The 26016-nt window shown below is 35.2% G+C and overlaps 1 protein-coding gene and 1 non-coding gene across 2 annotated transcripts in view; one reads left to right on the forward strand and one right to left on the reverse strand.

Annotated features, from left to right (window-relative positions):
- Nucleotides 1-26016, reverse strand: part of ZFC3H1 (zinc finger C3H1-type containing) — a 55613-nt gene that overhangs the window by 14368 nt on the left and 15229 nt on the right. Inside the window, exons 3-24 of the mRNA XM_050750060.1 lie at nucleotides 25290-25354; nucleotides 22108-22306; nucleotides 21328-21551; nucleotides 19374-19497; nucleotides 15459-15556; nucleotides 13886-14095; nucleotides 13212-13376; nucleotides 12172-12309; nucleotides 11430-11551; nucleotides 10881-11030; nucleotides 9973-10147; nucleotides 9601-9732; nucleotides 8687-9229; nucleotides 8493-8602; nucleotides 7539-7670; nucleotides 7317-7438; nucleotides 6329-6430; nucleotides 5641-5760; nucleotides 4492-4675; nucleotides 2994-3180; nucleotides 823-1011; nucleotides 12-249 (exon numbers count right to left, since the gene is read on the reverse strand). Of these exons, the coding sequence (XP_050606017.1) occupies nucleotides 12-249; nucleotides 823-1011; nucleotides 2994-3180; nucleotides 4492-4675; nucleotides 5641-5760; nucleotides 6329-6430; nucleotides 7317-7438; nucleotides 7539-7670; nucleotides 8493-8602; nucleotides 8687-9229; nucleotides 9601-9732; nucleotides 9973-10147; nucleotides 10881-11030; nucleotides 11430-11551; nucleotides 12172-12309; nucleotides 13212-13376; nucleotides 13886-14095; nucleotides 15459-15556; nucleotides 19374-19497; nucleotides 21328-21551; nucleotides 22108-22306; nucleotides 25290-25354 (3729 nt within the window). The remainder of the gene's footprint in view (nucleotides 1-11; nucleotides 250-822; nucleotides 1012-2993; nucleotides 3181-4491; nucleotides 4676-5640; nucleotides 5761-6328; nucleotides 6431-7316; nucleotides 7439-7538; nucleotides 7671-8492; nucleotides 8603-8686; nucleotides 9230-9600; nucleotides 9733-9972; nucleotides 10148-10880; nucleotides 11031-11429; nucleotides 11552-12171; nucleotides 12310-13211; nucleotides 13377-13885; nucleotides 14096-15458; nucleotides 15557-19373; nucleotides 19498-21327; nucleotides 21552-22107; nucleotides 22307-25289; nucleotides 25355-26016) is intronic.
- Nucleotides 16423-16546, forward strand: LOC126931907 (small nucleolar RNA SNORA17). The gene has a single exon (XR_007718015.1). It is a non-coding gene; the product is annotated as a small nucleolar RNA SNORA17 (small nucleolar RNA).

The following is a 26016-nucleotide window of genomic DNA, read 5'->3' on the forward strand; positions in this document are numbered from 1 at the left end:
TTTATACTTACCTTCAAAAACTGCTAACAACATGTCAGGATTAGTCTTTACATCTTGAACTGCTTGCCATGGCATTACAAATGATTCTGTGTTAACAATTCTTGAAGGATTATCATTAGATGGATCATAAAATTTTGAAGGGAGAATGTTGAATTCAATAAGATGTATGTAGGCCAACCATGCCAAACATCGATCATTTGTTTTAAGGTATTCAGCAACTATTCCATCATTAGCAGATTTCAATGCATTCTAGGAAAAATTTTAAATTTTTTGATTAAAAAATTATTTAGAGATGTCAATACCAGATAAACATAATTTTTACCATGCTAAAGTTTATGAAATAATAAAAAGGTCACATTTGTTGGTACATCTTAAGTGTCCTGATACTTAAAATCTAGTAAGACAAAGACAAAACAGTAAAAAGAAAAAAAATTTTTTAAACCACACTCATATAGATTATTTTCATCAGACTGATTTTTTCCCTTATGGCTTGAATCTTGAAGTTTATCTGTGGATACTTAACATAAAATACTTTCATTGAAACCTTATAAAAACTCTACTTATTATAAAACTCTACTTATTAGTATCTTACAAAAACTCGACTTATTAGTATCTTATAAAAAAAGATACTACACCCATCAGGCAAATGAGGAAATAAAGTCACAGACTTACCCAATGTCACAGGACTTAGCAGTAAGTGGAAGAACAAGGATTCAAATCCAAATCTTGTGCTTTCAACCATTAAATAATGCTATGGATAACAGTGTAGACCTTTTAAACTTTTTCTACAAAATGCAATTAAATCCTGTAACAAGTGCTTACCTGTAAAATTGCCAGTGCACTTTGGCATCTTCCAGTAAATATGTGCAGTTGAACTCTAAACAAAAGAGCCTCCAAAAGCTGAAAGGACAAAATACTGGATGTTTCCCGCTTGGCTGCTCCCATCAGAAACTCCAACATTCTCTCACATACATAATCCTTCTCTTCAAAGGTGCTTTCTAGGTGTAAAAACTGCCCAAAGGGCCTTTATATTATTAATCTTGCCTTACGAGAATAAACCAAAACTACAGACTTTTCACATTTCATTAAAAAACCATCTCATAGTAAATCTTCAACTTCTGCAAAAAGGATAATTGTAAAAATGTATAAATCCATCTTCTAGTACTACAACCTAGACTCCTCTTCTATCACATATCGAAAAGTGGAATCATATGAAAACTAAAACAATACAGATATACTCTTATAGTCATCACTGAAGCAATTTCATTTCTCTTTTCCCTGATTTAAAAGGTAAATCGCAGCAAGATCAGGATGAATATCCAAAGTTCACATTTATTATCACATACAATTTGTGTTGCTTAGGTGTGTGACTATATAAAAGTTTTGAGAATAGACTTATATTAGAAATGTGCTGGGCACAGTGGCTCACACCTATAATCCCAGCGCTTAGGGCGGCCAAGGTGGGTGGATCACATGAGTTTGAGACCAGCCTGGCCAATATGGTGAAACCCCACCTGTACTAAAAATACAAAACTTAGCCAGGCTCGGTGGTGCATGCCTGTAGTCCCAGTTACTTTGGAGGCTGAGGCAGGAGGACCACTTCAACCTGGGAGGCGGAGGTTGCAGTGAGCCAACATCGCACCCTTGCACTCCAGCCTGGGTGGCACAGTGAGACTCCGTTTCAAAAAAGATTTTTTAAAAAAGAAAGGAAATGCATGACAAAACACATTAAAGACCAAACAACTTCAAAGAAAAATATTACAACTTTTGAATATTCCACACCTTATAAAATCTTGTAGTGATCAACAACATTCACTTTGGTACAATGCTCTAGGTTTCAAAAAAGAAAAAAAATAAAATCAAGCATCCTTTACTATCCAAATCTGTTCAGTACCTACGTTCAAAGAGTAAGAAATAGAGTAGGAAGTTTATTAAGGAGTATCATGTTATCTAAATCTATCAGGTTCACAACTTCAGTTGGTAAGTAAATGACAGATCTGACAGCAACAGATTTATTTAAAAATTTATCTGAAACTAATGGCTCCCAAGTTCAGGTGATAAAAGTTCAGGTGAATATTTATTTTATTTCTCAAGTGGATCAATTATAATTTTAAGTCTGGGTAAAAAACATCCCATTTTGGCTGGGCATGGTGGCTCACATCTTTAGTCCCAGCACTTCGGGAGGCCCAGGCAGGAGGATTGCATGAGCCCAAGAGTTCAAGACCAGTCCGGGCAACAGAGCAAGAACCCATCTCTACAAAAAAATCTAAAAACTATCCAGGCATGGTAGCACGCATGTGTGGCCCCAGCTACTCAGGAGGCTGAGGTAGGAGAATCGCTTGGGTCCAGAAGGTAGAGGCTGCAGTAAGTCATGACTATACTACTGCACTCAGCCTGGGTGACATAGTAAGACCCTGTCTCAAAAATTGACAGCCAAAAAAACCATCTCATTCTCTTGGAGAAAGAAGAGGAGGCCACTTTTTCTCAATCAAATGTTTTTAGCTTGGCAACTTTAGATATTAGTGTGAATTACAGATTGGGATTATTTCTATAAGCATGGAAACAAATAATAAAAAGACAAAAATGTTTCCTGACAGTCATTATAATTTTATAGAGGCAATTTAAGATAAATTTAAAAGAAACAATTTTTTCAGGTGTTTTGCAAAAGCTACACTTAACTTTGCCCAAACTAAAACTGTGTAAATATAGGCAAGTGTGAAATTTTTAATAATTTTACATTTTTTCTTTACTAATAAAGTTAACAACAACAAAAAATCACTGCTTCACTAAATATTTTCTTCTGCTTAGTCTAAATTCTGATCCAGAAGTGGCTTTGTGGTTACTAGAAACTGAAAGTAAGGTTATTATATCCATATTCAGATAAGGCATATGCTCTATTAAGCTACATATCAATATTTAAGATGATCCAAAGGATTACACACAACGCGCGCGCACACACACATACGCACATGTACGTTATCTTTTCTACTCACAGTCCAAAAGCTCTGATAATCTGGAGCATATTCAACAGCTGTTTCACACATTTCCTGCACCTCGTCCTTGGTTCCTCTTTTTGAGAACAATCTGAGGTAATGGCACCAAATTTCTGGATTGTCTTTGTTATTTTCCAATGCTCGCGCCAGAACGTTTAAAGCAGAATCCAAGGATTCTGAGCACTCCCTGTATATATAAAAGAAAAGGCAGGAGTGCTTTTTAGAACCTGCTTGAAAATTTAAACAGGGCTAATACAATGAATCAATTTTAAAATTCCATTTTTATTAGAATTTACCAAGAAGCCAGGATCACTTATGAAAAGGGGTACTAGATTAAGATTTTAAATCACGCGCCTGAAAGTTTCTGATTTTCCAGACTCAACAATGTTTTAAGTGAACGTTCAGTAAGCATTTACCACAGACAAAAGCACAGTGTTATAAAACCACTAAGATTATCAACTTCAAATGTGCTTTATGTCTATATTCAGCAACACCTTTTATGATTTACACTGTTCAAGAATGGGAAAAGTTAAACGACTCTCTCTCAAGGCCAGCTACTGCAAGTACAAAATATCAAAGCTTTCAGTATAATAGTTCTTTTCAACGGTCAAGGGCTTGCTATCTCTTGGAGAAGATAATTCTTTCTCATGATCCTATTCATAAAATAATGTACAGTTCTTTTGGCCTTCACTCAGTAAATGAGTCAGAAAAGAAAACACTGCATTTATCCCATTAACATGGAAATGACACACAGGAAAGTTAAATAAGTAACACATCCAGGCATGTGTGGGTTTATTAGCACTCTGCAGCACTGCCTTATTTAAAAGCTTTTAAGATAGTCAAATATTTCAAAGAAATGTGTAAAAAAAAAAAACAAAAACCCTTGAATTATTGTAACTATAAAGTTATAATTATGAAAAGACTATTCTTGGCTTATTTATACTACCAAGAAGTTAGAAGATGCCATTTGCAATACAAACTATTGGTTGTATAAGTTATTACTATTTACCTTATTTAAATACATATAATTTAATATGACACAGAGACAAAAAGAAAATTCACCATAATTTGGAGGTTCTCAGATAAGCTTTAAATATCCATTACAAATTAACAAAATTTAACTCGTTCCACCATTATTTTATCATAATTTTATTAAAAAACTATGACTACTATGATTTTTTAAAAAAACAATAATCAATCATTCCACCAATCAGAATTTACTGTTTTAACTAATCCTACTTTGAAATAAGAGCCTACTGGAGTAAAAAACTTTAGTATAATTTATTACCCATACACTGAGCCATGCACACAAACTCAAGATCTAATCTTAAACTTGTCTAATAGCTTTTAAACAATAAAATGCTTTTGGCTTTGTCAAAAAACAAAGACTCCATTGATACTAGGAAAGAAACCTGACTGATTACCATAGGTAAAAAAAACCTCAAACATAAAAATATAAATGTGCAACTGTTTACACAAAGATTTGAAGCTGACCTACCCCTCATTTTGATTCAAGTACTTGTACGCAAGCTTGAGCCAAAGTTGTACATGAGAAGGATTTTCAAGCACACTTGCTTCTAAATTAGCAATGTCATCAGTCTCATTTGTAAAGTATCTGACATCATCTGGAGTGACAACTGTATCCAGAGCTGGAACATTTATTTGGTTCTCTGGCTGGAAAGCTATTTAAAAAAAAAAGTATTATTAGCTTCATATTTTCTTTAGTCCACAGATGCAAGAAAAAGAAAACAATTGTTCTCATCTTTAAAATAACTTAAAAACCTAAAGATTCTAATGATATGTACTAGCTCATAGCTTTAAGGTAGAGCTATGACATTATTTATTGCCCAAACCAGGACCCTTCTGAGTGGAAAGAGGAGCTATTAAAAATTACACCAGAACAAAAGGAGTAATTAGGACTCTACTACTTTAAGGCTAAGTGACATTACCTTTTCAGTCGACTTATCAGTAACCATGATTCAACTGCTTTTTCATTATCATCAAATGAATTCACATTTGTTAAATTGCAAATTATAATTAAGTAATTAAAAGTCATACTTTATAAAGATTACTTTACTATATCTAAACTAGAAAAAAAGTGTTTATAATAGTATTCATCTCTTGGATACATGCTAATTCACAAATAATGCAAACTTGAAATTAGAAAGTAAAATGTGCCAAACATACAGGTACTCATTCATACATTATTCTGTTCATTAGTTCATCTATCATTTGTTCATTCTCATTTTTTGAGCCTTCTGCATGTCAGAAAACATATTCAAAGATGAAGTAAAATAGAACACCTGCCCTTAAGGAGGACACAGGCTGGGCAGTGGTTCTCAAATGGAAGCTACCTTCCCAGACAACTAATGTATGTTTCGAAATATCTGAAGCAGTCACAATTATTTACTAAGCAGTACTGCTTGCATTTACTGGAGAGAAGCCATGAACACAAATATCCTACAATTTCAGAGGCAATCCTGCACAGTGTATTAACTGTATTGCCTAAAAACCCAATGGCATCGTTTTTCCAAAAAACATTTTTTTAACTAGGCAGGCTGATACACCAAAGGAGTAGCAAAGTGTTAAATAAAGATGGAACACCACAATTTAATAATTCTGGATCTTAAATTACATAACTTCTTACCATACTTAATTGGTCCTGTAGACTGTTCCTCATCACTACTGAAGCTATTATCTGAAATAGGTTTTCTCCAAAACTTTGGCTTCCACTTTCTTTTATCTTTGTAGGTTGTAAATGGAGGAGCTAAAGTAGATAGGAGAAGATTGTTAATTGATATAACTAGTTTTTTTTTTTTTTAACATTTTGAAGGATATTCAATATTTGAAAAGAACTACATTTACTCCATCTTAAAAATGATATGTGTTTTTTTTGTTTTTTTTTGTTTTTGACACAGAAGTCTCGCTCTGTCACCCAGGCTGGAGTGCAGTGGCGCAATCTCTGCTCACTGCAACCTCCGCCTCTTGGGTTCAAGTGATTCTAGTGCCTCAGCCTCCCAAGTAGTTGAGGCTGCAGGCACACGCTACCACCACCCGGTTACTTCTTATATTTTTAGTAGAGACGGGGTTTCGCCATGATGGCCAGGCTGGTCTCAAACTCCTAACCTCAAGTGATCAGCCCGCCTAGGCCTCCCAAAGTGCTGGGATTACAGGCGTGGGCCACCGCACCCAGCCTGAAATGATATGTATTTTGTATTAAGAACATAATACCAACAAAATCTGTCATACAGAAACTAAAAAGTCCTTTTCAGAAAGAGATGCAGTACACACACACACACACTCTCTCTCTCTCTCTCTCTTATATATGTACTTACTATGTCCTTTACTTTCATTGATATTGCTAACAAGGAGAACAGCCATCTGGTCCATTGACATTCGATCTTTGTTTACTCCAAAAAGTTTCTCAATGTATTTTTCTGAAATACATGCAATGCAATCTTCATGACAAATATCAATTAAGAGACTAGGATAATTAAAATGTAAGATGTGAACTAGTTTAAGAATTAAAGGTGATATATGGTACTAGTCAATTACACCTATGGCATTTGAAAGGGCAAAGCCTGTACTATCTTAACTACTATAGCAAATCCTACCACATCATATACCCAATTTAGGCTAAAAAAAAAATAGTTCCTGAAATGAACTAAATAATTAACTTAAAGTCCCAATTTGGGAGCAATAAAATAGATTCAGTGACGTTACAATCACTCCGGGCTGTGATAACACCAAATTTAGTAATTATTATTTCCTTTACTTTCAAAAGATTTGTAGCTTAAGGTTTATTACTTGGCACCAAATTTGAGAAAAAGCTTAATAATATTTGCTCACAATGTGTGACAGTAATCTCTGCTTTCTACACAAAGTGTATGAAGTCTTATTTCATTATAGAATTGGAAACAACAGCCATCGTAATTTCCAGCCTTCCTCTATTTTTGAAAACAGTAAGTAAAATCAACAGGAAAGTTTCTATACAAATAGCTTAATATTTTCTTTTAAATAAATGGAACTAAATATTTAAATGACCTCTGTCCAAAGAACTTTCTGCAATGTTGGAAATGTCTTAAATCTGTGCTGGCATGCACTTGCCACATGTGGCCACTGGGTACTTGAAATGTGGCTAGTATAACAGAGGAAGTAAATTTTTACCTTAATTATACTGGATACAGCAAATCTAGATAAAGCATTATGGGTAAACACACTGAATTATAGTAAGTATTTTACAATGTCAACAACTAAACATATAATTTTTAAGTTGCTTAAATTCAATTTTCATTTGAGAGAGAATAAGAAATCTTTAGAAACCTGCTGCAGCAGTAATTTCTTCATTAGTACTTGTCTCTGCACAACCAATCAAAGACAGATTATATGACAGAATGTCCTGGAATAATTGTTTTCGGCTAAGCGTATAGTCTTGTATATGCTGCCTAAGATTAAAAAAACACAGAAAAGATAATCATGTACATATCAAAGTTAAGCAAATAAGACCGTTTTTCAAATTACAGAAGGTTCACAAAAACTACTCACCATTGACAATCATCATCATTACATGTTCCTGTTAAATCAAAACGGCAGAAACACTGATCCGGTTTAATCATATTACTGTATGACACTGAGCTCAGAGGAAGTTTTTCCTTGGTTCGATAGTATGGACTAAATCTAAGGTGAAAAGAGTGAACAGGTATATTATGCCCAATAAATATTCCTCAGAAAACTAAGAAAACTTTAGTTTTTCTTTTTCAAGTTAAAATTTCCATACTTACTATTTATAAGGTTTTTATCAAATTAAATTAATGCCAAAATTAATTCGAGAAAACACCCAGAATATCAAGTGATAGAAACAAGCCGCTTACCAAGAACATAAAACAGTTGAAATAGAAAAAACCTTGTATTCTAAAAGTAGTTTCTCACCACATGATAAAATACTATATAATACTGGTATTTCTTACACACATCACCAGCTAAGACAAGAAAATCTGGAAAAAGTCTATACTACCTAGAAGGTGCCTTACAATTTTCAGATAAAAACATGCAACCCTTTAACATTCTCACAACTTTTAAAAGTCTAAAAACTTTGGGGGACCCACAAAGTTAATCATTTGAAAACATCTAAATAAATACTCTAAAGGCTGGCCAATGCACTTCTTACACTGAATAACAGTAAAATTAAAAATCAAAAATTAAAAAAACCTCTAAGACTCCAATTATTTTTCCTAAAATCCCTAACAAACAGAAATCCAAAATTCTCCACATTTCTACCAATAGCCAGAAACTGGAATTTGATACGAATTGATAAATCCAAGAGTGTGGTTTGAGCCCAACAGCAGGACACTTAATTTTTATGTTCCTTAAAAGGGTTAAGTCTGGTTATCGAGAGCAATGATTCAACTGCTTTTTCATTATCATCAAATTTTCAAGGTAAAATATTAAAAACCAAAGAGAAATCCCAAAATTCAAGCTTATTGAATCTTTCTTTTATACCTGTAGGACTTAAAAACTAGAAGAGGACTATGGTAGGGTCTAAAAGGACATGGCTTCACTTCCATTGTTTTACTTTGTGCTGTGACAAAATCCACATCTACAGAAATCTCCTGCAAAAGAAAATAAAATTCTGTAAGGCAAGTAAGGCTGGGGTGAATTCCAGATTTTAGAGAAAATATGAAATGTTCAATTACCTGACCATGCAAAACCTTCTCTGTAATGCCTGTGGTGGTTTTTAAAATCAGCTGTTTTAGGCTGTCAGCTTTTGAATATAATTTTTGCAATTCACCAATTTTTAACCCTAGAAAAAGTTCTGGTTTTTCCACCGTATTTTTATTAAGTTTGTTTATGCATTCTTTGTTAGCGGTATCAGTGTGCTTAAGGTTAGGTTTAGTAAAATAATTGGATTCTAAAAAGGATCTTCTTCGCTCTCTGCTTGAACCAGACAAAATTTCATCATCAACATCATTTTCTTCAGTGTCCAGGGTTAATTTATCTTGTGTCAGATCATGAAGTGAGGGTTGAGGTAAAGAAAATTCGGGTTCCTCTTCCACAACTGGAGAGATATTTTGTTGTTCCTTTGCTTTAAGGGCCCGGGCTTCTTTTAATTTTTGAATTTTCAGGGCATATTCATATTCCAGCTTTTGTAACCGTCTTTTCTCCATAGCAATTAGTTCTGCTGAATGCTTTCTTGGACTTGATACTGGAGAACCGTCCAGTCTCATCATTTTGTTTGGCTAAGGGAGAAAAATGATATAAATACTTTACATCACTGTGATTTTATAAACAACTTCTGGTAAGATAATTGTGCTATCCCCACCATACAATGCTAACATTCCAAAACTAAATCAATATGGAGAATAAAACAGAGTTTAACGTAAGTAGCCAAAAGTTTTGCTAGTTAATCTATGACTTATGAAAAAAACAAAGTCAAGACAAAATAATAAAGTAGGCATCCAAAAATGTGGATGTCATTTAAAAACAAAGCTTTAATCTTAATCTCTTGGAATTTATAGCAAAGAGTTACTTTATATATACATCTTACCCTTAAAACTATCATAAAAACTTTCTGCTTTCTAAAAGTAAAATATTTCTATTAAAAACTCACCCCAAAGCGATCTTGTTCCAGTTTACGTTTTCCTATTTCTTTACTAGCCACTGCCTTTGCCCGAGCAAGCTCTTCTCCATATTTTAGAGTCAAAGCTTTCTTAATCGTAACACGCTGTTGAACTCTGTGAATCTGAAAATATAGAATAATCCTCAAAATGTAAATGAAAACCTTAAAACAGGAAAATTCTTCTTCTCAAACACCGCAGCTTTATTCAACTGAAAATAAAAATATTCCAATATTATTTATCAATGAGAAACTATAGGTTACACATATTTTGCTGGCTTTAGTATATGGTGGTTTGTCTTACAGAAAATTTGGCCTATAAAAATGTGTAGTAAATGGGAGACTACAGTATTTTAAAATAATTACTTGTTCCTGAAGCTTCTTCAAAAACATTCTGTTAACATTAAGAATTTTTTCAGTGGCTTGAAGCTGTTCTGTAAGTTTTGTAATCTTTGCTTCAGCATTTCTAACAGATTCTTTCTTCTTGGCTTCTTGCTGCACAAGATTCTTTAAAACAGATTCATCTTTCATCAAGAGAATCCTAAATGAGAAATAACAAAATTCTTGTTAATGTTTCCCTACAAGAGCAGACTAATACTGTCAGAATAAAAAATTTTCAAAGTAGTAACACAATTTTTAAAAATGCATCTACAGTGGGACACAGATAAAAATTTAAAGGGATGAATATTTTTATATTCATCACACAGGTATTTAAAGTAACACTGCTACACTGATAATAGTAACTATGAGGCTGATCTCTTTAAAAAAAACAAAAACACCATTTAGGCTTGAGGTAATGTCAATTACTGTTGAAAACTTATAGTAAATACTCAGTGTTGGGCCAGGTGCGGTGGGCACACTTTTCCCTGGTTCAAGCGATTCTCCCACCTCAGCCTCCCAAGTAGCTGAGATTACAGGCATGCACCACCATGTCCGGCTAATTTTTTTTGTATTTTTAGTAGAGACAGGGTTTCACCATGTTGGCCAGGCTGGTCTCAAACTCCTGACCTCAAGTGATCTACCCGCCTCGGCCTACCAAAGTGCTATGATTATAGGCATGAGCCACCGTACCTGGCTGGTATTTTTACTTAAACATTAATTTCATTACTTTATGTAAATGTAGTATCATTCAACAAAATGACAGACTTCTACATTCTACAAAGTTTAAGTGAGAAAATGTATAATTCTACAGTATGCTTATTAATAACATATACCACAAAAATATATTTCTCTACTACAGGAACAATTAGATATGTGAAGATAACAAGGCTCACCTATGTTTTTTCAGTTTGGATTCTGCATCTGTAACCTGCTTAGTAACCATTGCTATCCTGCCAATACCATCAATTTCCACATCAGAGTTTGCTGGAGATGATGAACTTGTCTTCAGCTGATCTGATTTAATCAAACGCTGTTTCTCACGGCTAAAATTATCAAAAAGGATATATGCATTATACCCAAGAATAAACTTAAACTAATTTTAAAACGTATTCTACTTCATGCGGTAACAATATTAATCACACCGACTAATAATAAAGATGATGACCAATATGCATGACCCAAGTTAACATTCAAAGTTGATAGTGGAGTCCTTCTCGTTGAGAGTTTTCATCTTTTTTCTAAGCTGGTTATGTCTCAGCACATCACTCTATTCAAGTCTATGTATGATCATCCAGCTCCCTCTTCTGTGTGAGTTATAAAACATTAACTCTGTATCTTGGATAAAACTATCATCAGTCATTTCCCAGTGCCAATGAACTCTGTAAGAGAAGTTTTGAAAACATCACATACTTTTAATGTAAATTACATAAAATTACACTTACTTGGCAATCTCTTCCTTTAACAATCTATATTCAATCTTCTTTTCTTCAGGCAAAGCCTCCGGTGTTCGCAAAGGATCATTTTCTTTTTCAGATTTTGGAGGTACTTTCGGTTTTGAAGCTTGCTAAAAAAAAAAAAAAATTTGAAGTCAACTAGATCATCAGCTTTCCAAAATTCCATACTAAGATTTATATTTTACATTGCAACCCAGCGTATACTGAATTTATTTAGAAATACCTGAATGTCTTCATCATTTTCTATTCTTTTTTCTAAAACAATGTTCATTGATAACTACTAAATTATATATGCCACCAAGTAGTCAAGATCTACAGTCTGAAAATCATTGTATTATTTAATAGCTAAACAACAATTGAAATAGGGAAAAAAGGATAGAAGTTGTACTTAGATAATAAATTTTAATAAAAACTGTTTTCTGGTAACACAACACAACTCTAAAACAATAGTCTCCTTACTACAAACAACAATTATCCAACCAATTTTACTATTTTGAAAAAGGAAACACTTAATAGGAAACACAAATAATGGAAACTTTTAATAGTAAAATCAATCTACATTGATACATGCTTCATTATATAAAGTCCTCATAGCACAAATACTTAAAATATGTTCACAAATCAATGTTATTAAAAATTTGTAACTTTATGGTTTAATTTTCAGGAAAAAATAAACTTTACTGATTGTCAAAAGGTTATCTTTCTTTCCACCTTTAATTATTGCACTTACCTCAGCAGTTCGTCTTGCTTCTTTAATCATGGACTCTAATCCACCAAAAACACTATTTGTTGACTTGGAAGCCTCTCCATCAGATTCACTATCATCTGAATCATTTAGTGTTACAACCACTGATTTATGCTTTGGAAGCTGCAAAGACAATATATTTATTACTCGTGATAACAAAAGGACGTCATTTAACCTCTCTGAATTTCAATCCACAAAAATAATGGGCTCCAAGTAGACAGTTTATGTCTCCTTCTAGGGTTGTATTACATAATCCACTGTGTCAACCAATACTGGTTACATGCCCAAGACATAAAATGTTGTATACTCTTTAAGTCTTTCTATACTATAATTACTCTCATTAAAATTTTATTTTCGTTTTCTATATAAAGAACCACAATGCAATTTAAATTAACTCTTTTAAAACCAAAGAAAAATTATTTTGTTAATTTTACATAATTATCAAAATTCTATACTTTGTGGTTACATATAGAGGGCAAATTGCCAAAACTGGCTTACCTAACAGAGGCAAGATTTCAACTTGTCTTTGTTCTATTTATTTTACTTTGAAGCCATTAGAAAACAAGATAGAAACAAACTATCATTTCAACTTCCTTAATAAACATCACTAATAATTTCTTCCATAATAGTATAGTCATTGGTTGGAAAACATACACAAAGTATACAAAGAGATGGGAGAAATAAAAAACATGCAATTTATTAAAATTTTGACTCCAAAAAGACAGAAAATCTGAAAAAGCCAATTTCTATAGAAAAAAAGCTGAAGAAACGACAGAGGAAAGTATACCACTCTGATGAAAACAATAACTCCCCCAACACACTATCACCAAACTCTACCAGTTTTCAAGTGAAGGTGTTGCTCTCATTTTATCAATAAATTAAAAATAAATTTTAAAAATTTGTATTTATATGTGAATATATGTGTATATATAAATAAACTAAGGGGTAGAAAACAGGACAGCTAAACTTCATAGAAATTTCTCACAACTGTTTGAATAAAAGTAACATTAAATTTTTGTTTTTACCGAGATCACAGTTCGTGGAAGACGAGGTCCTCTGTGAAACTTTGGATTCTGTATCCTAGGCTGAGACACTGTGTTAATACTGACTATTGATAGATTGCTTCTTGGCACAGTATGTGAATTGTTCAGAACTGGAGGTGAAGGTGGGTCACTATTACTGGATGTTTCCTATATAAGGAAGAGAAAGATATGAAACATTCCAAATAAAAATAAATTTCTGCCACCTTTAAAAATCTGGAGCATGGGCCGGGCGCGGTGGCTCAAGCCTGTAATCCCAGCACTTTGGGAGGCCGAGATGGGCGGATCACGAGGTCAGGAGATCGAGACCATCCTGGCTAACACGGTGAAACCCCATCTCTACTAAGAAATACAAAAAATAGCCGGGCGAGGTGGCAGCGCCTGTAGTCCCAGCTACTCGGGAGGCTGAGGCCGGAGAATGGCGTGAACCCGGGAGGCGGAGCTTGCAGTGAGCTGAGATCCGGCCACTGCACTCCAGCCTGAGCTACAGAGCGAGACTCCATCTCAAAAAAAAAAAAAAAAAAAAAAAATCTGGAGCATGTTAGAATTATCCCCACTTGGCAGAAAAGTCCAATGAATCCCAAGTAATCAGAAAAAAGTAGGACTACCGTAAAGCTAAGCTCAAGAGCACCACCTAGAGGTTCAGGTACCTAAATTACCTCTGGCTTAAAAGCTCTTTTATTTGCTAGAGATTTAAGTAGTTCTTCTCGAAGCAGCATTTCTTCCTCCTCTTCCTCATCTGCAAAAGGTGGTTTTGGAGGCTGTTCTGGATCTTCAGGTGGGAGAGGTGGTAATGGTGGTAGAGGAGGTAGAGGTTCAAGAGAAACACACAAGCCTTCCACATAAGGCTGGCTCAAAGGTGGCAGAGACTATTTTTTTAAAAAAGAAATAATTACAATGCAAATTTTATCAACTCAAATGCTTATCTCTGCAGCAATATTAAACTAGAAAAAAATAAACTTTATATTATTATTTTAGCTGTAAGTATAGTAAGCTAAGTATATGTTAACCTCAAAACAAACCCAGAAATCAATAGCCAACCACGAAAAAGTGTTATTTTTACAATTAAAAAAAATATATATATATTTGAAACATTTATTAACTTCAAGGAAAATTATAGAAACCTCTCTGTTCTCATTCTTATATACATTTAGCATTCTAGAAAATACAGATATCAAACTCTACAGGGTCCTTCCTTCTAGATGACTACCTGAAAGCAAGAAGAGATACTGAAACCCAAGACATATTTCAGTAAAAAATAAAAATTAGAAACCAAGGGATTCTGTGAATAACAGTCCAGAGTACCTTAATCATTAATTAAGTATCAAGAAGAATCACCACTACTCTCTTAAAATGGCTTCTTATAGAATATCTATAAAGGAAACTAATTTTACACAAATCCCTGAATTTGGGTATGTATTTGCATCAAAGATCTTCCAGTATTTCTCTCGGCATTTAGTTCATTTATTTATTTCCCAAAAGAAAACATTACAACGAAGAAAGTGCTGTTTTCTCTTTCACTATTGGCTCTAATATTCCCCTCACCATATATGTTCTAGAAACACACTAGGCATCTTTCCTGAAACGGAAAGGTTCCCTCTTACACCTACTGAGAGATACTCAATTTGATCTCTAGGCTCTCACAATCTAAAAATAATGTCAAAACTTTTAATGTCTGATTCCACTACTTCCTTTTTTTCCTTTTCCTTTTATTGTTTTTGTTTTTTGGTTTTGTTTTGTTTTTAGTGGGAGGACTGGAGACAGGGAGAAAGAAATTAACTTCATAGAAAATGCTTTTCTTTTGCTGGATTTTCAAGTTAAAAATAACCATCTTTATGAAAAGAGGAGAAAGGAGAGAATATCAATTTTTAGAAGCATCCTAATGCACGTAAATTCCAATTCCCTAAAAAAGAGACAGTCCAAAACAGTAGATAACTTCTGTTTTTGAATAAATTTTCTGAGTAGCTACTAGATAACAGTAAAGAGAAGAAGGAAACATGATAGGTACCTAAAAGTCAACATGAAATTAAAAATTAGCTATGAAAAAAATCTACCAAATGGATAGCTTGCTGCTTTAATCAACTGTTTATTCTACATATTTCATTGCTATTAATTCTCGTAAGCAATTCTGATTTTTTAAGCCGTCTTTAAACCTAACCATTCATTTGTTTTTAAAAACAAATTAGAAAAGACAAGATAAAATAATTTTCTTAGAAATCAATTTTGACTTACAGAAACCTGAGGTGGTGGAGGCAAAGAAAGAGATGGTGCTGGAGAAAAATACCCCAATGAACATTCAGAGAAAAATGGCGGTTGCACTGGTGAAGGAGCTGTAAACAAATTTTTTGTTAAGAGTTTAGTAACAGAAATATTTCACCAGGAATACATTAGGTTTATGTTATGTTTGAAGAAATACATCTAGGTGGAGTGCAAATTATATTTTATCAACCTCTGATAAAATCTTTAATGCTCGTAAGTCCATCTCTAGCCATTTAAAATTGTCATATCATCATAAAGTCAGTCATTCACTTCAAACTAACGATTAGTCCCTCAAAACTCTCACTTTGTTCCACTTTTAACCTAATGATGAGAGCAGGGAATAGAGCAGGAAAGGCTAGAAGCACACTTAAAACACACACACACACACACACACACACACACACACAAACAGCAAAACCACAAGCATACTTTTTAAGAAATAATGAAACAAAAAATTCCCTTGAATCCTGCCAAAGTGCCCTAGCCAAAGGAAAACAATGATGTGGTGACTTCATTATTCCCTTCTTGTGGAGCAAAAGAAAGTTGAGGATACAGACTATATAAGCTGTGTTGAAAGAAAATAAAACCAGGAATGAGAAGAATGACTTAGTGTATTTAGTCAATAAGGTGCACATTTTTTCACATTTTAATTTTGAAATAATTACAGTTGATGCATCTCAGCATTTTTCTTCCTTGGTAGCAGATAAAAATAATTGTGTATTTTATCTTCAATGACTTGTTAGGCTCACTGAAATATAGCAGTTTCAAAGACTACTCTTACTACCCTACCCACTAACTATATAATCTTAGAGAAAATCTAACATTTCTTCTTTATCCCAGTTGTCTCACAAGTCAATACATTATTATCCACATGCCTTATATGGGGTTGACTTGAGTCCCAAATGAGATCATCTGAATCTACACTAATCTTTGGAACATTTTACATAGCGCTGCAGATGTGGCTGCTGTGTCACATTTGTGTTATTAGGTGGCAGAGAGAGGCTATGTCTATGCTCAGTGTTCTGCCCCATGAACATCTGAATGTTTAATAGTCTGACATTTGATGGTGCTCTCGTTTTACGGACTTGGCATGTTTTCCCTTCCTAGTATCTGGGAGAGAGGGTGGACCTAGTGAGTGCACTGATCTCCAAGGAAAGCCCTCCAGCTTGCACTGTCCTCATCCAGATTTAACCAGCCCTGACTCACTGCCAGGTGCCAGGAGAGGCTTCTGAGGACTTTCTAACCTGTGTGTTGGGCCCGCCACTAGGGGGTCTGAAAGGACAGTGGGAAGGTAGAGGGTGCCCTCAGCAAGAGGAGCCTTCATTCATGAATGTTAGATACTACTGGCAGAAAAGATGAAGTCCATTATGTGCTGGTTCATGCTACCCACCATGTCAGGATCATCCAGGAGGACAAAGAACAGGGAAAGTGTTTGCTGGTGTTTGATTCAGTTAATAGTATTAACAGTAGGCACTTCTACTGTGCTCTTGATTCTGTGTCAAGCTTTCTTGTTATTTATTTTTGAGACACAGTCTCGCTCAGTGCCCAGACTAGAGTACAGTTGCGCGATCTCAGCTCACTACAACCTCCACCTCCCAGGTTCAAGTGATTCTCCTGCCTCAGGCTCCTGAGTAGCTGGGACTCTAGGGGCAAGCCACCACTACTGGCTCTAATTTTTGTATTTTTAGTAGAGGCGAGGTTTCACCATGTTGATCAGGCTGGTTTCGAACTGTTGACCTCAGGTGATCCTCCCACCTCGGCCTCCCAAAGTTCTGGGATTACAGGTGTGAGCCACCGTGCCCAGTCATTCTTGTTTTTCAACACAGGAAAGAAGTTGACATAACTTGTGATTGGCTTACAGTATGAGCACTGGCCAGAAATACGAGGTGGACCGGCCCCAGCCCAGATCAAGATGCAGAGGCCAGGACGTGGGCCTAGCCCTATGCCAGGAGGCTGGTTGGAACACAGGTGCAGATACAGGCTCTACCTGCTCTGGGACCACCAGTGGTACTCAAAGTATTTGCAGCCTCAAAGCGTGGCTTTCCACAAGTCTACCTGCTCCCAAGGCCATGCAGCTGCAGTTCCTGCTCTGCTTTCATTACATGGATGGGCAGGCTGGCATTGGGAGGCCCACTGCCTCTGACCCTGGCCTCTCTACCTTGGTGGCACTGTGTGCTCCAGCTGGATGGGGAAGCTGCCGGGACCACCCCACCATTTTAGTATTCTGATTTTTAAGTTGTTCTGCCATTGTGGTATCCTGGTGAAAAAAAAAATAACCTTCCAGCAATTTTTCAACTGCCTGGAGCCTCAGATCCTAAACTAGTTTTTTACTGTATTTGAATTATCTTGTTTTTTCCCCCTCAAGGGAAAAACTCTATATGGAAAACATTTTTTTAAATACAAGATAAAGTGAATTAAAAGATATTTTTAATGCACATTTCCTCAAATATAGTATGTTTGTGTTCGCAAAATTTGAGAAAAAAATTGATCTTGAATGGAAAAATATATATATATAAATATCTGCAGTTAATGTGGCAAAAAAATTAGACAAAGCTGCATAGAGAGTATGTTCTCTACATGTTTCACAAAATCATTAAAAAGCATAGATCATAAAGTTATTTTATAGAAATAAAGTATTAATAATATTGTCAATACTTGGGAATTACAAAGAATCATCTCCAAGAATCTGAAAATAAGAAAATTAAAGATTGACCAAAGCAAGTTAAATTACGTTATCAAAACATAATATAATGTAAGACCATCATATACCAGCTTACAATAACAACCTGAAAAATAAGCATTTTGGTAAACACTAGCCAAATACATATTTTGTTTTGTCTCTAGTCTAGATACACCAAAGTAGGATTCTAGTTTTGGTTTGGTCTCACCATGTGACTACACTGATTATGTGTTCTTCCAAATTCTCCAGTTCCTGGAATGCCAACTGCATTCTGTTATCTGCCTCAGTCTTACGTGTTTTAAATTATTTGTGAAGGAATAGGTCTCTCACAGCCAATCACCCCTGAACATCAACAAAATCAAGTCTCTGGCCCTCAAAGATAAGTCAGATTCTAGACAATGCAACCTAAAGGAGAGTTATAGCCCTGACCAGTTCTAACTAGTCTTTCCTGAGATGCCACTAGTATAATTTTCTGTCTCAAAATTTCTACAAATTATCATACTAGAAAGAGACAGGAAGCCAAATAGCAAAAAAGGTCTTTTGTTCTTTGACTAAAGCAGAAAGAATCTTGGATATAAACATCAAGAGTTTGTTTTTCTAAAGAGTAGTGTTCTCATCTTTTCCATTCTCCACTTTTCATTTTATTTTTTGAGACAGAATCTTCTGTTACTCAGGTGGGAGTGCAGTGGTGCGATGTCAGCTCACCGAAAACTCCACCTTCCAGGTTCAAGCAATTCTCATGCCTTAGCCTCCCAAGAAGCTGAGATTACAGGCACATGCCACCACACCCAGCGAATTTTTGTATTTTTCGCAGAGACGGGGTTTTGTCACGTCAGCCAGGCTGGTCTCCAACTCCTGGCCTCAAGCAATCTGCCCACCTCAGCATCCCAAAGTATTGGGATTACAGGCGTGAGCCACTGCATCCGGCCCAATCTTCACTTTCTGGAGCAATAGTTAAGAGTTTAAACAATGCCTTATTTATTTATTTTTTAATTTAAAGGCTATCTAGAAACACTCGGAAATAAAGGTTAATATTACTTATTTGAGGTTTGCTAAGTATTTATAACAACAAATAATGTCTATCATCATACAGTTCATCAGCAAATCTCACTTGCATGACACATTTCTTTCAAGGTTTTGAGTACCATAATGACTATTCTCTATTTAATACATGTAAATACACAAAGGTTTCAAGTTTTGGCTCATACCTGGAGAACTGGTTTCACTATCTGTATCCATAGCAACTTCTTCATAGTTATCATACTGATAAATGCCTCCTCCACTATCAGTAGGTTGCTTATCTAAGGATCGCCTCAGGTCAGGATCTGAAGACTAAGTATACAACACTTTTTTTTAGTTTCAAAGCATTTTCTGTCTTGGGTTACAAATCACAAAAGAACTGATAGTTATCTTCTAGGGAAGAGGATAAAAAATCATGGTGATTCAGTTAGATGTGCCTATCACATCTTTGGGAGATTCAATTTAAATGACAGCTACACTAGCTGACGTTTCATAACTGTATGAGATAGATAATGGAATTTCCAAAATACTAGCTATACAGATGAAATCCCCCACTGTTAGCTAAGCCACTAAATAATTAGCTCTTCTTGTAAAAATGACATCAAACTCTTGTACACTTATGACTTCTGTATGATTAAGAAACTAGAGGAGGCCGGGCGCGGTGGCTCAAGCCTGTAATCCCAGCACTTTGGGAGGCCGAGGCGGGCGGATCACAAGGTCAGGAGATCGAGACCACAGTGAAACCCCGTCTCTACTAAAAATACAAAAAATTAGCCGGGCGCGGTGGCGGGCGCCTGTAGTCCCAGCTACTCAGGAGGCTGAGGCAGGAGAATGGCGGGAACCCGGGAGGCGGAGCTTGCAGTGAGCCGAGATCGCGCCACTGCACTCCAGCCTGGGCAACAGCGTGAGACTCCGTCTCAAAAAAAAAAAAAAAAAAAAAAAAAAAAAAAGAAACTAGAGGAATACAAGCAAGTTTTACGTCATCATGACTACATAGAGAACATTTCTCTAAAAATTCAAAAACATTTTAATTATGAATAAATTAATGATACCTGAAAACTACAAATTCTGGGTAAATGTGTTTACCTATTGTATGCTGTTTTCTTATCTACTTCTTACTATGTTTCACTCAGAGACAGTTTATAATAAACTAAAAACTCGCAAAACCTCTCGAGGAGGAGGTGAAGAATAATGTGCAAATAATACCATATTTATACCTAGAAAAAGATTCTATTGGCCCGGTGCAGTGGCTCATGTGGTCAGGAGTTCGAGACCAGCCTGGCCAACATGGCGAAACCCGTCTCTACTTTTAAAATACAAAAAAATTAGCCAGGCGTGGTGGCGGGCACCTGTAATCCCAGCTACTCGGGAGGTTGAGGCAGAAGAATCGCTTGAACCTGGGAGGCGGAGGTTGCAGTGAGCCGAGATCATGCCACTGCACTCCAGCCTAGGCGACAAGAGTAAGACTCCCTCTCAAAAAAAAAAAAAAAAGTTCAAAGTATAAATATTTACAATATTCCTTGATTAAGCAAATCTAACTCCAATTAATGAATTTACTCTTTAATATCCCTCTATTCTTCATTAATACATTCTCAAGTGTACTCTTTTTGGGCTTTTTTTCTTCTTTTTGGGTGCAGAGGGTAAAAGAAGGGAGGGAGTAAGAAAAAGAGAAGACAACAAGTATATTCATATACATAGTAAATGTTCAACAAATGCTTGACCACTAAACACAAAATAGCCACATGCACTAAGGTTATTACTATATGATGATTTAACATTAAAATAGTCCATACTAGTCATGACACACTTGTCAATCTACATTACTAAACAATGAAAAACTAATGAAATTCTACCCCTGTACTTAAGAAACAGCCGTTTTGTTTTCACAATTTAGTAATCCTACTTTCACCTAAATAGAAAATGGTAAAAAAGCTAAAAGTAGTCTCTGCTAATCATAAGTTTAGCCTTCATTTTGTCCTCTAATACCTACGATTACAAAAGATGCTTTCCCAATTATAATCTACCTTCCTTTCTTCCAAGAGTTATTTATAAAAGAAGCTTTCTTATTTGACAGAATCTATGAAATAAGACTTTAAGGAAACTTAGAGTAACATTTTGATTTTATATTTTTGCATTTCTTACTTTACTTCTTGATCTCCTCTTGCCACCAACCAATTTCATGAATCGATTGTACTGTTCTTCCTGATTTGAGAGATCTCGAATTTTTCTGATTTCTTCCTCTCTTTTCCTTCTCTCTTCTTCTTCAGCTTGTTTCCGCTGATCCTCTTCTTTCTGTCTTTCCTGTTCTTTTTGTTGTTGTAGCTTCTTCCATGCCTTCGTTTGCTGCTTCCTCAATGCTTGTTTAGCTTTAAATAAAAAATACATAAACATTAGTATCTGTTAGGAGATAAAAGAAAAATAAGAGTCTTAAAAAATATTTTCATTATCGATTCATCAATGATGATGCTCCTCTTAAGTTGTTTATATAAGACTGTCTTTCATTTTAGGGCCCTATAATTCCCCAAACTCAAAACTCTGAATTAAAATCCCAAAACTATACTGATACATGAATTCAGCTAGAAGAATTTAACAAGCAGTGGCTCACACCTATAACCCCAGCACTCTGGGAGGCCAAGGCGAGCGGATCACCTGAGGTCAGGAGTTTGAGACCAGCCTACCCAACATGGCGAAACCCCGTCTCTATCAAAACTACAAAAGATTAGCTGGGCGTGGTGGTGGGCGCCTGTAATCCCAGCTACTTGGGAGACTGAGGCAGGAGAATCGCCTGAACCCGGGAGGTGGAGGTGGAGGTGAGCAGAGATCACACCACTGCACTCCAGCCTGGGTGACAAGAGCAAAACTCTGTCTTAAAAAACAAAACAAAACAAAACAAAAACACAAGAATTTAATAAAAATGATCACCTGTAGTGCTAACTTTTTTGGCCGAATGTGTTTTTGTACTTGTTTTAACTTTTTGCTGTATAGTTTTCGTCTTAGTCAACTTTTCTTTGCTTTCTTTCATCACCTGCTGTTCTTTTTGTTGCCATTTTTTACTGGCTGACTGAAGGGCCAAAAGGCGAAGCTGTAATTCAGATAGTTCCTCTTCATCTTCACCAAGTTTCTTTAAAGCAAAAAGAAAGAGCTAAAATTTTTTAATTCTATTATTTAGCTTATACATTTTATCAAGTCAAATCCTTTATAAGATAAAAATTTAAAGTTTGAAGACAAATATGACAAGGCAAATACAGATAAAATAAGTAAACTAATTTATTTCCCATAGCCTAAGACTCTAATGTAATTCCTAAAATACGAATAGAAGATCAGTCTGCAGAAGGTATGTGTATATATGTAACGTAGGGTTGGTGAGGCGGTACAACTGATAGAACAGGATAATGCAAAAAATAAAAGAGTTAGTAGCTAACATTTAAGAGGGCTTCCCAAACCTGAAAGAGTAAAAGTCTGATGGCAGCAAATGCAATGAAGAAATAAGACCCAGGAGAGGTAAGAAAAGAAGGAGGAAGTGGTTCCCTGATCACGTGATTTGCTGGCCTCACCAGTAATAGAGAACAACAGACATACTCAAGATTCAAACGTACAAATTTTCTTTTATGTGTATATTTTTTAATTCTTTAAATTACTAGTGAAGGGAAAAATCTACAGAGATTTGCTTACATCTGACATGTGTTCTAAGGCTACAGATATTTATATGAATATTTTATATGTTTTGAAAACATAAGACTTTTCTTCAGGAAAGCTAAAACAGGACAATAATGTTAAAAGCAGATGTCTGAGACTTTTTTCAAATTGAAATAACTTTTGCATTTCACTTTTGAAATATTCTCCACATGATAGCAAAAATAGAACTGAAAAATGGGAGGCTCCGAAGAGGCTCATAATTAGAGTCCATTGATTTTAATAAGGGGTGGGAAGATAGCTTTGTCTTCCTCACCCTTGAAGTTAAACACAAACTCTGTTTTTTCTTTATGTATGTGCATAGAAGGGAAAGGAAGAGTCAAAAAAGATTCCAAAAGATGAAGGCCTACTTATCTAGTAACTTTTTCTTATAGGTAAATCGTAATTATATTTTCTCCTAAAATCCAATTAAATTATTTCTATTGTTAAACATAAAGAAGGCCGGGCGCCACCGCGGCCTGTAATCCCAGCACTCTGGGAGGCCGAGGCGGGCGGATCACGAGGTCAGGAGATCGAGACCATCCTGGCTAACACCGTGAAACCCCGTCTCTACTAAAAAAAAAAAATACAAAAAAACTAGCCGGGCGAGGTGGCGGGCGCCTGTAGTCCCAGCTATTCGGGAGGCTGAGGCAGGAGAATGGCGTAAACCCGGGAGGCGGAGCTTGCAGTGAGCTGAGATCCGGCCACTGCACTCCAGCCCGGGCGACAGAGCGAGACTCCGTCTCAAAAAAAAAAAAAAAAAAAGAAAAAAAAAAAAAAAAAAAACATAAAGAAAACAGTGGATACTAACTAATGATTTCACCTGAATATGAACTACTATAGCCCTAAACTACTGTCATACACTTCAGTACTTCAATTTAACCAAACCAGAATACAGTTACCCTTTCCACTGTTGATAACTACATGTAAGCAATAATTTTAAAATTATCATGATTCCTTTTTTAAGTTCTCAGTCACTTAACTGTATCAAATTCTATTGCCTAGTACTGAAATTCTAGAGCTGTGCTGTTCAATATGGCAGCAATGAGTCACATGTGGCTATTTGAATTTAAATTACCAAAACTGAATTTAAAAATTTGGACCTAAGCCACACTAATCACTTTTCAAGTTCTTCATAGCCATGTGTACCTAACAGCTACCATATTGGAGAATACAGCTATAAAACATTTCCATTATTGTAGAAAATTCTATTAAACAGTACTCATGTAGAGAGTTTAACGAAAATAAAGCTATCCTCACTGTTCCACTGAGACAAAGTCTTTTTGTTTTCTTTTGTTTTAAATTATTTAATTTTTCAAGTTGGGATCTCACTATGTTGCCCAGGCTGGTCTCAAACTTCTGAGCTAAAGTGATCAATCCACCTCAGCCTTCCAGAGTGCTGGGATTACAGGCATAAGCCACCATGCCCAGTGAGGCTTTTGATTATTTTTTGCAACTACTCCCTTTGGCATGAAAGAAACCACTGATTCTGTCCCCCATCTATACGATACGTGAGGTAGCTACTTGAACAGCAAGAGCACAGAGCTAAGCTCGTTAGTTCCCATTAGTCAGACAAGCTCATTAAATTACTTGCTCTGACACTTAATTCCTATATAACTTTAGGCAAGTCACTTAATCTACTCACAGGACTCTTACTTCATCTATGAATGTACATAATGTCAACTTGATTCACAGGGTTATTGTGAGGGTCTTAAAAATGTGTATGTGTACGTTATAGTATGATTTCTAAATTCAGGGCCATCTTTTTCCTAAAGCTCCTAGACCATTTAAATCATTTCAATTTATACAGAAAAACAAACTGAAATCTCAAAAGAAAAAAACTACAGATATTTCAGATCTCTAATTCAACAAACTGAAAAGGCTTGGGTTATTGAGTGCCTGTTACATGTCAAACACAGTGCTTGATGCTTCTGTATTTCATTATACTGAAGCCTCACAACAACCCAGATAACAGAAGACATTAAGTTCATTTTGTAGAAAAGAATATAGAAGCAAGCAAAGGCTAAATAGTTTATACAAGGTCACTCAGCTAACAAGAAGTGGAAATAGAATTTGATACCAGGTGAAGGTCTACCTAACTCCAAAAGCTTACCCACACAGGATAATCCACAAAAAATGGAGAAAATATCTGGATCAAAATTACAGGTTTCAAAAAAACAAATGATAAAAAAAGATCCTGTATGAATATATATAACATTTAATTAAACATAATTTGCAGAACCCAGGGAAAAGAGATTCCAAGATGTCACAACAGAATTTCTTATCTTTAAGGCTTATGTCCAAATGGAGTTATAGGAATGATGAAAGAAAATGAGTGAAAGTAAGACAATTTCCCTTACAAAAGAACAAAATAAAGCAATGTGAAAATGGGTCATACAGAGATGATACAGTCTTACAAAGCAGCATCTTACCTTTTCAGACAGAATATCTGAGGTACTAATTCTTCTTGTTAAATTTTGTTCTTTATCTTGTAATCCTTTAAAATAAAATAATATTTTTTGAATACTCCAAAAGATAGCCACAATCTAAAATAAAATAATACTATATAATATCTGGTAATTATTTTAAAGATATCATTAAAGGGTCTCATTTTCTCAATCTCTCAACCAAAGGAAAACACCATTAAAGAGAACGAAAATCTGAACAAACTTCTTATCAGCCTCATTCCTGAAAGTTATAAGGCAAAATGATTCAAAATATTAAAATAAAACCACACTTTCAATAAAATGACTTCTGAACTACAAACAGTCATTTCAAATAAGAACAGAATTTATAAAGCATAGAAACAAGCAGCAACACTTAATTACCAACTGGATTATCCACACTGATAGAATATAATGATGACTAAATTAATCCAGTCCTCTAAACTGAAATAAATTCAATGTCTACATTTGTGCATTAGAGAATTGGTCTTTTATTTACCTAGAAAAGCATCGGTAGAGGCAGCTTAAGTATCAATAAAATTAAGTCCATCCATACATTTTTTTCTAAACATCTAGCCTTGGGCCCAGATGACTGATGAAACAATGTACGAAACCTTATTTATATATTATGTAATCTACAACAGCTTTAAACATCACATAATAAAGTTACAGAATATCTACAATCCTGTTGAGATACTTTTGTAGCTAAAACAGA

The sequence above is a fragment of the Macaca thibetana genome, chromosome 11 (genome assembly GCF_024542745.1).
Source record: "Macaca thibetana thibetana isolate TM-01 chromosome 11, ASM2454274v1, whole genome shotgun sequence".
In the NCBI taxonomy this organism is placed as follows: Eukaryota; Metazoa; Chordata; class Mammalia; order Primates; family Cercopithecidae; genus Macaca; species Macaca thibetana.